The sequence below is a fragment of the Podarcis melisellensis genome (assembly GCF_964234715.1).
Source record: "Podarcis melisellensis genome assembly, chromosome: 16".
Taxonomy (NCBI): domain Eukaryota; kingdom Metazoa; phylum Chordata; class Lepidosauria; order Squamata; family Lacertidae; genus Podarcis; species Podarcis melisellensis.
This window is the reverse complement of record NC_138533.1, coordinates 15,813,249-15,826,260: the sequence shown is the minus strand read 5'-3', so window position 1 is coordinate 15,826,260 and position 13,012 is coordinate 15,813,249. Positions and strand designations below refer to the sequence as shown.

The 13,012-nt window shown below is 50.4% G+C and overlaps 1 protein-coding gene and 1 long non-coding RNA gene across 2 annotated transcripts in view; both read left to right on the top strand.

Annotated features, from left to right (window-relative positions):
* Nucleotides 1–13,012, top strand: part of LOC309359471 — a 155,847-nt gene that overhangs the window by 57,861 nt on the left and 84,974 nt on the right. The window lies entirely within an intron of this gene.
* SNX15 (sorting nexin 15) lies at nucleotides 906–10,079 on the top strand. Its single transcript, XM_081893077.1, has 8 exons — nucleotides 906–1,113; nucleotides 2,374–2,409; nucleotides 2,959–3,079; nucleotides 4,013–4,128; nucleotides 4,537–4,780; nucleotides 7,733–7,897; nucleotides 8,797–9,057; nucleotides 9,759–10,079. Exons 1-8 carry the CDS (start codon nucleotides 1,015–1,017, stop codon nucleotides 9,863–9,865), a joined length of 1,149 nt encoding a protein of 382 aa, XP_081749203.1. The 5' UTR covers nucleotides 906–1,014; the 3' UTR covers nucleotides 9,866–10,079.

The window sequence follows — 13,012 nt, the reverse complement described above, 5'->3', positions numbered from 1 at the left end:
ACAACAAAAATGATTGCAAACTATGAGACTTAGTGCAACAGCTTACATTTTCCTGCCTACGGACATCAGGCAAGCAAGCGTCTTCACTGTCCTCTTTTTGGGTGCAGGCTGAAAACTTTAGGCAAGCCTATCTCAGGTTCTCCCAACTTGTGCCCACCCCCTACTGCCTATTTTAGGGGCCCATCCAGATATCTAGATGCTGACATGCTTTTGATTATTTTTAAGTGTATTAGACTACTATTATTGATAATTTTAATATTTATTGTATACCGTTTAGAGAGGTTTATTACGAGTGGTATATGACATTTTGTTAAATAGCAAGTAAATAAAAATAAGAGAGTAAATGACAGGGCAGGAACAAGGGAGGTGAATGTGAGAAGAGAGGGAGGGATGGTCTGAAAATCTAGGGGAATAACCAAAAATGCAAAGAAAAGAATAGGGGAGCCGGGGTGGGGGATGGGACACACACACCTCTGCTAGCCCATATTTCATTGACGATACTATTTGTCTAAGAGGAAGAAAAAGTATTTTAACATTCAATTTTTTTGCAGGAAAAAAAATCCCCACTCCTCTATTTCTCATTAAAGAAGCAACTTAAGCTGGTCCTCCTTAAACCTCAGGCACCCCAGCCTCCTGCAAAAGTGGTCACCTTAGAAAGACATATGGAGCTTCCTTCACGCCGGATTGACTGCCCACTTTAGGCTTACTGTGCAAAACGTGTCCAGCATAAACTCTGCAGGCCCAGTGAGCCCCACCCTATTCTGCTCCCTTAGTCTTGCAGCAGGACGCAATGCGCGTCGGGCACTTTGCAGAGGAGCCCTGGCGCGTGCTCTCCGGGCTTGCACTTGGAAGACGCTCCCTCGTCCCTGGAGTATTAGGCAATGGGAGCGGCCAACAGGCCGCGCATGCGCACTACTGGGAGGAGTCCGGGCGCCAGAAGGAAAGGAGGGCAGGAGCCGCCCAGCCCGGCGGTCCTGGATTTAAAGGGGCCGCAGCGCCCGGAGGGGCGGCAGGATGTCCCGCCGGGTGAAGGAGGAGTACCAGCGGCACTACACGGTGACCGAGCACCGCAGCCACCCCAAGGGCTACACCGAGTACAAAGTGACTGCCAAGGTGAGGAAGGGGCTGCTGCAGGGAGGGGGAGACTCCGCACCTGGGGAGCCGCCTAGATGTTCACCTGGAGGGATTTGAATCCGCTGCACCTGTTCGCTGGACGTCGAGCCTCTGTGCATGTGCGGAGTGCAAGCTCAGAGCAGGCTCGGGCAAAGGGGCAGTGGCTTCCAGCTTAGGGTGGGCTTGCTCTCCTTGCAGAGGGCTTCTGGTTCTCCCCTCTTGCTTTTACCTGGAAGTAAACGCAAATGAGCTCAGTGGGGCTTACGTCTGAGTAGACACACAGGAAGGGCCGTAGCGCGGTAAAAAAAGTGGCCGCCTTGCAAGCAGAGCATCCCAGGTTAGATCTGCAGGGGCACCTCCAGGTAGGTCTGGGAGAGAGAGCCCTTCCTGCTGGCCTGAAATCTCAAAGAGCTGCTGCTGCTGCCAGTCAGTACTGAGTTGGTCTGACTTGGTATAAGGTACCACTATTGTAGGCTACATGGCTGCAATCCTGCATGCATCCCTGTAAGTTTCATTGAACTCTTGAGTACATCCAGTAGGAGAACAGCTCCCATCCTCTCTCCTTAACCTGGAAATAATAAGGACCACCTTCTGGCTCAGAGTGGGCCTCAGCTCTGGCATTTGTGCCCACACCCTGCTCTCTGCTCCGCCCTTGGGGGTTCAGCTGTGTCTCAGGAATGGCAGAGATCTTTGGATACTGGAGACCCTTAAAACAGGGAATAGGGGGAATCTGTTGGGAGAACATGAGAAGAGCTTTCTGGTTTAGACCATGGCAGGCCCGTTTGGCCAGCATCCTATTCTCACAGTGGCCAACCAGTTGCCCCAGAGAGAAACCTGCAAGCAGGATTCGAGCCTCTTATTCCTTGACTGCAAAGCTTACTCAGGAGTCTTGGGTGAGGTACCTTATAAGAAGCTTTTCGAGAGTCCCAAATACACTATGTCAAATACAGATAAATCGAGATGCTTGTTGTCCCTCTCAAAGAACTCCCAATAGGTGTGTGAAACAGATCTTCAGCGAAGCTTTTTCTTCCCTATATGCCTGGTTGGTTTATCTTTTAAAAATATTTTCCGCCAGTTTTCTGGAGAGCCTAGAGATCGCAGTGCACACTCCACCCCAAGGAGGATGCCACAAGGAAACCCCACCTTCCTTGGTGCAGGAGGAAAAGAATGTGCCCCCTCCAACACACACACACACGTACCCCTTGCTGGCTGCAAATCCCTTGCTCATGCTCAAAATCTCACTTTTTGTCCCCTTTCCAGTTTGTCTCAAAGGCGAACCCAGAAGATGTCAAGGAGGTAGGTCCTTGCTGGGTGACCCAGGCGGGGTGGGAGTGTGGGCCTTGTCAGCCGCTTCAGAAATGTTACCCATTTTGTTTCTACCCTGTCATGCCTCCAAGGAGCTCAACACAAAGTTTCACAAAGCAGGTGGTACCTGGGGGCAATGCTAGGGTGATGCTAGAAGGCCAGAGTGCTGGTGGTGCACATATCTCCCAGACTTTTAAAATCTGGCATGACTAGGTCAGGGGTTCTTCAGTTCTGTTGAGTTAATTAAACAAAAGTGGTGTTTAATTGGATTTCGAACAAATGTGAATTAATAGTTGCCATTTGGGATTTTGTCCTCAGTGGGTCAAGTAAAGTGCTATTCTGAGCAGTGCTTTCTGATGGGTAGGGTAGCGAGCACCAGGGAGGAGTTTGTGAGACCATAATGTCTGGGAACTACTGACGTAGGCAGTATTTGGCTGCAGTAGGTGGGCCATTGGTCTGACTCTGAGGCAGCTTCGTATAGATCTTCCACAGGAGAAAGGGCACTCCAAGCACAGTCCTCATGCCTCTTCCTTCCTACAGATCGTGGTCTGGAAACGGTACAGTGACTTCAAGAAACTGCACGGGGACCTGGCGTACACACATCGCAACCTCTTCCGTCGACTGGAGGATTTTCCCCCCTTCCCAAAGGCTCATGTTTTTGGTGAGGGTCTCCGGCTGGGTGGGAGATGGGCAGCTGCTGGGTCGAGCCAAAGGGGGGGGACATCCCATCCCCACAGGGGCCAGCCAGACGCCCCTTCTGGGAAGCCCCTGAGCAGGAGTCGTGCAAAACATGGAATTGGAAACATGGAATTGGAAAGGAACCCGCCCCCCATTGTCATCTTGTCCAACTCTCTGCAATGCAGGAATCCCAGCTAAAGAATCTCTGACAAATGGCTGCCCGGCCTCGCTTTAAAAACCTCCATTGAAGGAGAACTTACCACCGTCCGTTCCACTGTCAAAACAGTTCCTACCCTTGGAAAGTTCTTCCTAATGTTTAATTTAGCCGGGGTCTCCTTTTTTCTTGCCATTTTAATCCATTGGTTCAGGTCCTCCGCTCTGGAGAAGCAGAAAACAAGCTTGCTCCATCTTCCATGTGCCAGCCCTTCAGATATTTGAAGGTGGCTAAACGGCTGTAACATGGAAGCTTTCTTCCTGCTGCTCCAGAGGCTAATATAATAATGATGAGGATAAGAATAAATTACTTGTACTTTACCCTTCTGACAGGGTTGCCCCAGTCTAGGACCTGAACTTATGATTCCCAGCAATCTGCTTTTTAAAAGCATTTAAATTGGGGGGGAGGGGAATCACAATATCTTGTGGTAGCAAATTCCACAGCTAAACTACGTGAAGGTGTGCCTAAATTTGTCTGCCCCAAATCTCCCATCGTTCAGCCCCACCAGATTCTATTTTTGAGGGTCTGCAGCTGAAAGTTTTGGGTTCTGGTAAATTTTTCTAGGCCAGAAAAACAGAGGCCTCTTGTGCATTGCTTCAGGGTCGTTGTCGCTAGTACACAAGAGCAGAGCGGGGTGTGTGTGTGTGTGTGTGTTCTGATCCCCTAACACACATGATTTGAATCTGTTCCTCTTCTTTGCAGGCCGATTTGAGCCTGAGGTGATTGAGGAGCGGCGGAAAGCGGCTGAGGTCATGCTACGCTTCACTGTGGACATCCCAGCCTTGAACAACAGCCCTCAGCTGAAGGAGTTCTTTCGGGTATTTTTGGCCGGGCAGGTTTTATTTATTTATTGCATCTATTTATTTATATCCCACCTTTTTCTCCAAAGGTGCTTCAGGTTGGTGGCCATCCCTGCCTCCTGTGGGAGGGAGTTCCGTAGTTTAACTCTGTGCTGTGTGAATAAGGAAACACATAGTTAATGGGCCCACCAAGAAACCCCCCCACCCCCCCCACAGCAATTTCCAAGTGGTCTCCCTGCCCACTGCCACTACCACTCCAAAAATGCTAAGGCCATCTTTGGAGTTGTGTCCCTGGGTCCCTCCTTGGTTGCAAAAGTGGCACTGGGTCCTTGCCTGAAGTTTTGCCCCAGTCCTCAAATAAAGGAACCCTCGTCTCCCCTGCCCGGCTGACATTTGGACCCACTCTCTGCTGCTTCTGTCTTGCAGAGTGGGGAGGGGAGGAGACCTCTGGAGACCCGCGACCTGCCCTCTCTGCCTCCCCCTCTGATCCCAGTGCCGCCATCCTCGGAAGGAGTGGAGCCAGCGGAGGATGCTCTGGGATCTGTGGATGAGCAAGTGCTCCTGGACTCCAAACAGGGGGGCCTGGATTTGGAGCAGCAGAACCCTGATGTTGCTCCGGAGGCAGCGAGCGAGGAGTGTGGTGCCCTGCAGCCCCAAACGGAGGAGGAAGGTACAGCCTTCTAGAGCTTCGGGCATAAAACGAGACAGGTTGTGGATCTGGTTTGCGTTTTGTTTTCCTCATGGAGAGAAAGGCACTCTGCACATGCTCAGGCGCGGTATTAAATTTTTTTCCTTACTTGAACAGAGACCATGATAAGGGTATTTTTGGAGAGAAGAGATGGGTAGGACAACTAGGAGACATTTCTTCTTCTTTTCCTGTTCCTTCTCCCTCTCCTCACCCGTAGAGGGAGCAGTGGGAGCCCTTGCAATGATGGGGTGCTGGTGGATTTAAAACAGCTGAACCTATTAACAGCCTGAGAGCCACAACCTTCCAGGGGCCACATTTCAACGGTGGCAAAAGTGGGTGGAGATTTGAATAAGATTTTTAACGTAAGGAAGGCAGGGGACGTGTGGCCCTGGTGGTCCTCCTTGACCTCTCAGTGGCTTTTGACACCACTGGTTTGGATTTGATATCCCGCTTTATCACTACCCGAAGGAGTCTCAAAGCAGCTAACATTCTCCTTTCCCTTCCTCCCCCACAACAAACACTCTGTGAGGTGAGTGAGGCTGAGAGACTTCAGAGAAGTGTGACTGGCCCAAGGTCACCCAGCAGCTGCATGTGGAGGAGCGGAGACGCGAACCCGATTCCCCAGATTACGAATCTACCGCTCTTAACCACTACACCACACTGGTTTACACTGGTGTCCTTCTGGAGTGACCTGGGCAGGTGGGAGATGGAGGGCGCTGCCTTGCATAGAGGTTCTGTCCCTACCTACAGGGCCACTGCCAGAAAGTAGGAGAGTGTGACCCAGCTCCATGGCCTGTCTCCCACACTATTTAACACCTGTATGAAACCCTTGGGAGCTGTCACCTGGGGATTGGGAGCAGGTATGCTGGTGGCAAACACCTGTATCTCTCCATACCATCAGAAGGAGGAGAGGCTGGGCAGGTGTCTTCTGGCAGTGATGGGGACCAATAAACCGAGGCTGAAACCTGTAAGTATAGAAACGTCATGGCTGGGCTGTTCCGGTGTCCAGGAATTAGGAGTATTTCCTGGGAGGGGTTGTACTCCCCCTGAAGGGCCAGGTTGGTCACCCGGGGGATACTCCTAGATTCCAAATTGTCCCTGGACTCCCAAGTGGCTTTTGCAACCAGGAGCGCCTATACCTGTCAAGGCTTCGGAAAAGCTATTCCTCCCCCTGTTGCAGCGAGAGCAGAAGGAACAAGGTAGAGTCCTTTTTAATGATTTTATTCAATCATAATACAGTGGTACCTCGGGTTACAGACGCTTCAGGTTACAGACCCCGCTAATCCAGAAATGGTACCTCGGGTTAAGAAATTTGCTTCAGGATGAGAACAGAAATTGTGCTCCAGCGGCATGGCAGCAGCAGGAGGCCCCATTAGCTAAAGTGGTGCTTCAGGTTAAGAACAGTTTCAGATTAAGAACGGACCTCCAGAACGAATTAAGTACTTAACCCGAGGTACCACTGTAAAAGGATAAAGGGACCCCTGACCATTAGGTCCAGTCGTGACCGACTCTGGAGTTGCGGCGCTCATCTTGCTTTATTAGCCAAGGGAGTCGGCGTACAGCTTCCGGGTCATGTGGCCAGCATGACTAAGCCACTTCTGGCGAACCAGAGCAGCGCACGGAAACACGGTACCTATTTATCTACTTGCACTTTGATGCGCTTTCGAACTGCTAGGTTGGGAGGAGCAGGGACCAAGCAACGGGAGCTCACCCCGTTGCGGGGATTCCAACCGCCGACCATCTGATCGGCAAGTGCTAGGCCACCCGCATCCCATGGTACCACTGTAGTGAGAGACAAAAGAACGCAGCAAGCCTTAACAATGGTGTTGCTCCAAACTGGGCTCCTCCTCCCTCTTCCCTAGCAACAGCATCTTCCTTTACGGTGTCCACTTGTGGTCAAACGTCTTTGATTCCTTTGTTCCTGCACTCTTAACGAACCCTGACGAGTTCTGGGAGAAGGGAAATCAGAAGTACCCTCCGATGACAACGCGTCACCTGGCTGCCCTGCCACAATTCCCACCCCCTTCTTCTAGCCCTTCCCAACTCTTCTGTTCATCTGAGCTGTGACTTTCCTCAAACCCCTGCTATAAATCAATGCTACAGCCCTCTTCTCCTGCAGCGTCATAAAGGAGGGGGGGGAATGCTCCATCTCACCCTCTTGAGCCCATTCCCTGACAATACCCAGCTGAGCCAGATTTGTGGCCAGTCCTAGATCAGGACATCCTGGCCCCAGCTTTCCACACTCTAGTGACCTCCTGCCTGGACTGCTGTAATGCAGCCCATATGGGAATTATCTCAGCAGTTTCCAGATTGGATGTGAGCTGCTGCAGGCTGTACCTTTTATGGTGTTTACCTGCCAAAGGAAGCCTCTGCTAAGGCTTAGCTTGTAAGGACTCATGAAGGTGAGTCGTTACAATGACGCAGGGGGGGGGGGCTTGTGCCTCTTGGAACTGAATAGGAGGGGAAACAATCTGACCTCTGACTGGCGCACTTTCTCTGTGCACCTGTGGAAGATCCTAAAGGCCCTGCGCACGTCCAGAGTGCGCTTTTCCTTCCGCCAGTCTGGCCAGGACCACCTCTGTAGCCCATTTGAATCCGAGTGCTGATTGGGCCATTGCAAAGCCTTGTCACTCTAGGCCATAGGTAGGCAAACTAAGGCCCGGGGCCTGGATCCGGCCCAATCACCTTCTAAATCAGGAATCAGTGTGTTTTTACATGAGTAGAATGTGTCCTTTTATTTAAAATGCATCTCTGGGTTATTTGTGGAGCATAGGAATTGGTTCTTTTTAAAAATATATATATAATCCAGCCCCCCACAAGGTCTGAGGGACAGGGGACCGGCCCCCTGCTGAAAACGTTTGCTGACCCCTGCTCTAGGCGTTTTCTGGGTTGGGGTTTATCAATGTCTTGCACTGATCAGTGTCCCCTCCACAGGGAGGCCCTCCTCGCCCGAGAAGTGTGACGACGAGGCCTTGGATGCTCTCTTTGCCTTTGGCGGCGACGAAGAGGAGGAGGAAGGCGAGAAGGGTCTGGGGTCGCCCTCCCGCGGCCCCTTGTCGCTCCAGGAGTTAGCCCTGTTTGATCCCTTCTCAAAGGAAGGTAGGTGGGCTCAAACGCCGGGGGGGGGGCCTGGACCATGTAGGATATAGGTAGCCAAGTTGCAGGGTCCCTCCCCACCTCTGAACACTCACCGGTTCCAGGAAGATGAACAGCAAGCTGAATTGCATTGTTGGGATTTTACTTTTAGTTTTTCTGTACTGTTGCCACAATGCTTGGCAGTGGAAAGTATTCTGGATGGAGCAAGCATATGGCTTGCAGGGTACAACTGGTTACATCTTAGGGGCCAAATCCTCCTCCTTGGTTTGCTAGCTATGGCCGTTCCTGCTCAGGGATAGCCTGACCACTGTAGTCTGTGAAGCTGGACTACTGCAATGTGCTTTGTGTGGGGCTGCCCTTGGGCCTAGTTCAAATGCTCCAGCTGGTGCAGAATGCAGCAACTAGACTGCTGATGGGAGCATCTGACCAAGAACATGTGACAGCCTTGTTAAAACAACTGAGCCAGGTTCAAGGCCCTTTTATTAATTTACAAAACAACTTTGGTCCAGGGTATTTCACTTTGACTACTGAGGTCATCTGCAGGAATGTCGCTGGTCATTCCCAGAGCTGCCAAGGCTCATTTGACAACAACAAGAACCTGTTGTTGGCCTGCTCCTGTGGAACTCTCTGCCCCTACAGATTCAGCAGGCGCCTTTTGTGCCAACTTTTAAATGCCTGCTGGAGACTTTTCTATTCCGCCATATCTGTGTAGGCAATTACAAGTGCATCGTTCTGCAATGGTTCAATGAGGTCTGTTTTTAACTTTTTAATAGTTTCATTGTACGGTTTTGTTTTTATTGCCATAAGCTGTTGTAATTTTTTCTTTGTTTAAAAAACTGCAGTGGTGTGCAAATATTTTTGTACGTTAATAGATAAATAACATTTTTCTTTGTTCTGTCCAGACCCCGGTGCAGCCAGCCTCTCCCACGAGGAAGAGCTGGCCGCTCTCGCTGCCTCAGGACATGGACCAGCGCTTTCGGCCCCCAGCGCAGGAGCGGGCCAGGTAGCCCAGGAAGGAGCTGCTGCATCGGACCCAGGCAGTTACCTGCCGTTGGCCACAGAGCGCATCAGGCAGGCCTTGGAGAGTGAAGCTGCCAAGGACTACAAGGCAGCTTTCTGTGGCTACCGCAGCGGTGTTGACCTCTTGCTGCAGGGACTGCAAGGTAACGGGCGATGCCTGGTCCCCAAACTATATTCCAGCTCCCCTCCCCTGGGCACCTCCCCATGTGTAGGGCCTGGGAATTGGTCTCTGAGAGTCAGAGCCACAAGTCCATGTGGCTTCTAGGAAGTTAGCCCGTTTCAACTCGCTGAGGCTTGCTTCCAAGTAAACGTGGCTGTAAACTTTGCCTTTTCAAGGTCTCTGAGGGGATCCTGCCTCCCTCACTTTAATCTCCTTTATTTATTTATTTCAAAAGATTTATATACTGGTTGATTGCAAGAAGAAACCTCAAAAATGGGGGGGGGGAAGAGAATGGTTTCATAATTTTTGACCTGCCAATTTATCGTGAATCACGTGTGGGCACGCGATGCAAATATCACAATGCGGTAAAAATACCCAATGCCTCTACATAGCTCCAACCTTATTTCAGACATCGTGATATATTGCGATGCTTAGCCAGTGATATATCGCGATGATGAAAACCAGATGTCGCCCAGCCCTAGCCATCACTGCCTACTAAAGGCATGAGTTCCAGAGGTTTAACCACGTACTTAATTTCATCTGTCCTGTTACTCGTCTTTGTTGGGCTTTGGGCCTCCTGCATGCAAGGCAGATTGCTCTAACTGCTAAGCCACTGCCCTCCCACCCTTTTGTTGCCAGGAGGGTAGTAGCCATCAGCCAAGACCTGCTCCTCCCTTCTTTCAGGGGACCCGGACGCAGCTCGCAGGGAGGCCGTGAAGAAGAAGACAGCAGAGTACCTTCAGAGGGCCGAGGAAATCTTCCAGCTGCACCTGAAGCATCTACAGCTGTGAGTGGGGCTTCCAAACCCCCACTCCACCCGCAGTGGCCGTGCGTCAGCTTGGGAGCAGAATGGCCATTTGCTTCCTCGCTGACCCACAACCTCACACTGGCATAAGCTGCCCGGAACAGATCCAGCCCCTTGACTTCACCCGAACCCTGCCTCACTTTTGTTGGGAACTCAGGCCGCACTGTAAAAACAATACATGTTTGTAAATCTCCTTTCCACCCGTGTGTCTTAGTTTATTCCCACTGCGCCTGGACGACCGTAGAACCTGCTGGATCAGGCCGAGGGCCTTTCTTGTCCATCATTCTTTTCTCAGAGTGGCCAACCTGGTGCCTCTTCTAGGAAACCTCCATCAAACTCAGGAACTGCATGTGTCAGTTTGGGGGGAAAGAGAAAACAACCCATGCAGGCAGCAGCTTATAAATTGCAGCAATAAGATTTGTTCCAACAAAATTTGATCCCTCAGGAGCTTTCCACATTGTAAAACTTGCTTCTCAATGAATAAAAGTTTTCCTTGTCATTTTCACAGGGAGAGTCCTTCAAAAGAGGCCCTGTGGATACAGAGTACACATGTTCCACAGGGCCTCTTTTAAAAGACTCACCCTGTACAAAACTGGCTTCTCCAATAAATTATAGAGATTTCCGGTATTTATCTATTTCACATTGTTTGCTTTTTCAGTTATGCATCCTTTTTCTGTCGGCCACTGACCAAGCCTCCCCACTGATGCCCAAACAATTGGTTTTTATCGCAAACAATGTCATTGGAACAAATCTTACTGCAGTGATTTATAAGCTATTACCTGCACGGGTGGTTTTCTTTGAGGAAACCTGCAAGCAGGACTTGAGCACCAGAGCCCTCTCCTCCCGGAGCCAGAACAGAGCCATCCTGGCTAGTAGCCATCAATAGCCTTTTCCTCCATGAATCTGTCTCATCTTCTTTTAAAGCCATCCAAGTTGGCAGCCATCACTGCCTCCTTTATCTCAGATATGTGCTGCATGAGTAAGTTCTTTTTTAAAATCTGTCCTGAAGCCTGAATCTGCCCAGGAACTCAGTCGGCTTTTGGTTCTCTTCCCACCTAGGGAACTTTAATGCAAGAGAGGAAAAAGTGCATTTTAACTATTCTGCATTTTGTAAAATGCATAGCTGAAATTGGGGGAAGGGGCCCTTGTGTTCCAGGGCCTAGCCTGCTCCTGCAATTGCCATCTGTTTTAACTGTTTTTAATTCAGAATTTTCGCTTGTAACCTGCCCTGGGACCTGCTAGTGAAGAGTGGGCCATACATGTTAACATTAATCATAGTAATTAACAACAGTAACAATCTGTAGGTAAGAGGGGCAACAGAGACTGATAGGATCTGTGTTTACTTAGAAACAAGGTCCACAGAGTTCATCAGTAGACTCCAAAGTGAAAATGTGCAGAGAGTCACATCCTTAAAATATCTTTACGCTAAGCTATTTCTTACAAATGTTCAAGAAGAGAGCAGCAATTAGCCTATCGAAAGGACGGATCTGCTTAATCCAAGCCAAGAGGTAGTTCTTCCAGTAATTCTCCCTGGCATCACATTATAAAACTCACTCTTCCAAATTTCAGACATATCGAGTGAAAAATGCTCTATAAATTATAGCGCTTTTAAAATATTAGGAGGCAGTTTTCCCCCACCTCTTCACATACCGAAGAAGGGTTATTTCGGGGGTGGGGGAGAAGTGTTGCGAGGCTTTGGGACTCCCCCTGCCCACCCAAACACACCATGCTGGGCTCTTGTCCCACAGTTTTCGTCTTGCGAAGCAAGCCCATAGGGAAATTCGTCTTGCGAAGCGCATCGAAAAACAGAAAACCCTTTCGTCTAGCGGGTTTTACGTCTTGTGAGGCATTCGTCTTGCGGGGCACCACTGTACTTGGGGTCCTTCCTTTCTGGCACACCTCAAATCTGGCACACATATGATGGCGGGGTGGGGGCATGCGCTAGGGCAGCCTGTTATCTCCCCCCAGATGTCCTCAGACTACAACTCCCATCAGCCCCAGCCAGCAGGTACTGCCCGCCCCTGAAAACATACACACAGCTATCCCCCCCCCAAGAGCCAGTGGTGGTGGTGGTGTTGTGGTTAAAGAGTGTCAGACCAGGACCTGGGAGACTAGGGTTCAAATCCTCCACTCAGCCACTCAGCTCACTGCCTCTCAGCCAAACCTCCCTCACAGGGTTGTTCTGGGGATTAAATGAGGAACGGGAGAACCATGTATGCCATCTTGATGAGCTCCTTGGAGGAAAAGGTGGAGTATAAACATAATACAGTGGTACCTCAGGTTAAGTACTTAATTCGTTCTGGAGGTCCGTTCTTAACCTGAAACTGTTCTTAACCGGAAGCACCACTTTTGCTAATGGGGCCTCCTGCTGCTGCCGCGCCACCAGAGCCCGATTTCTGTTCTTATCCTGAAGCAAAGTTCTTAACCTGAAGCACTATTTCTGGGTTAGCGGAGTCTGTAACCTGAAGCGTCTGTAACCTGAGGTACCACTGTAATAATAAAGAACACGATTTAGGGAAGAGTGCAGATAATTCTCAGCCGCCGGGATTTGAAAACGGGAGAGTTGTTTCAGGCCAAAGAAGCATCGGGCACGGCAGGTGGGGGGGGGGTGTCCCCTCTCACGGCCAGCAGTCAACGGAAGCAGGGGATGGGGGACAGGGAAGCAAAACACACAGTCACCATTTTTAAAAGCTGTTTTAATTTCTCAGGCACTCGGGATGTTCCTTGGTGCTCCATGAGGTCTCGAGCCTCTGTCCCCAGGGCCTACAAATAGCTCAGGAGTCAAAAGTGGCCCTCCAGGCCCCAATCTAACCCTCAAGGTTATCCCTAAGCCCTGCTCCAAAGTTTCATTTCTTGGCTGGGATGGAGAAGACCAGCTGTGGAAGCATCTCACTTTTCACATAGCCAGCAGGGAGCTCACTTGCTCTACCCAATCCCTGCTCACCTGTCTCCTCCGCTCTGCCCCTCCCCCTGGCAGGTTGGGTTTTCACGCTGCAGCAGCTTCCTTTTAGCAATCCCTGGGAGCTACGCATTAAAAGCATTTTCTCCTAAGGAATGGAGTAAGAGCCTGCTGAATCAGGCCGAAGAGGGCCTATCTGGTCCAGCATCCTGTTCTCATAGTGGCCAGCCAGGT

What these genes read in the sequence shown, in the direction of transcription:
- SNX15 (XM_081893077.1), top strand. Translation starts at nt 1,015, where the DNA reads ATGTCCCGCCGGGTGAAGGAGGAGTACCAGCGGCACTACACGGTGACC. An exon ending in AGTACAAAGTGACTGCCAAG is followed by an intron (nt 1,114 to 2,373) that starts GTGAGGAAGGGG and finishes TCCCCTTTCCAG; the next exon opens with TTTGTCTCAAAGGCGAACCC. An exon ending in CTTGCTGCAGGGACTGCAAG is followed by an intron (nt 9,058 to 9,758) that starts GTAACGGGCGAT and finishes CCCTTCTTTCAG; the next exon opens with GGGACCCGGACGCAGCTCGC.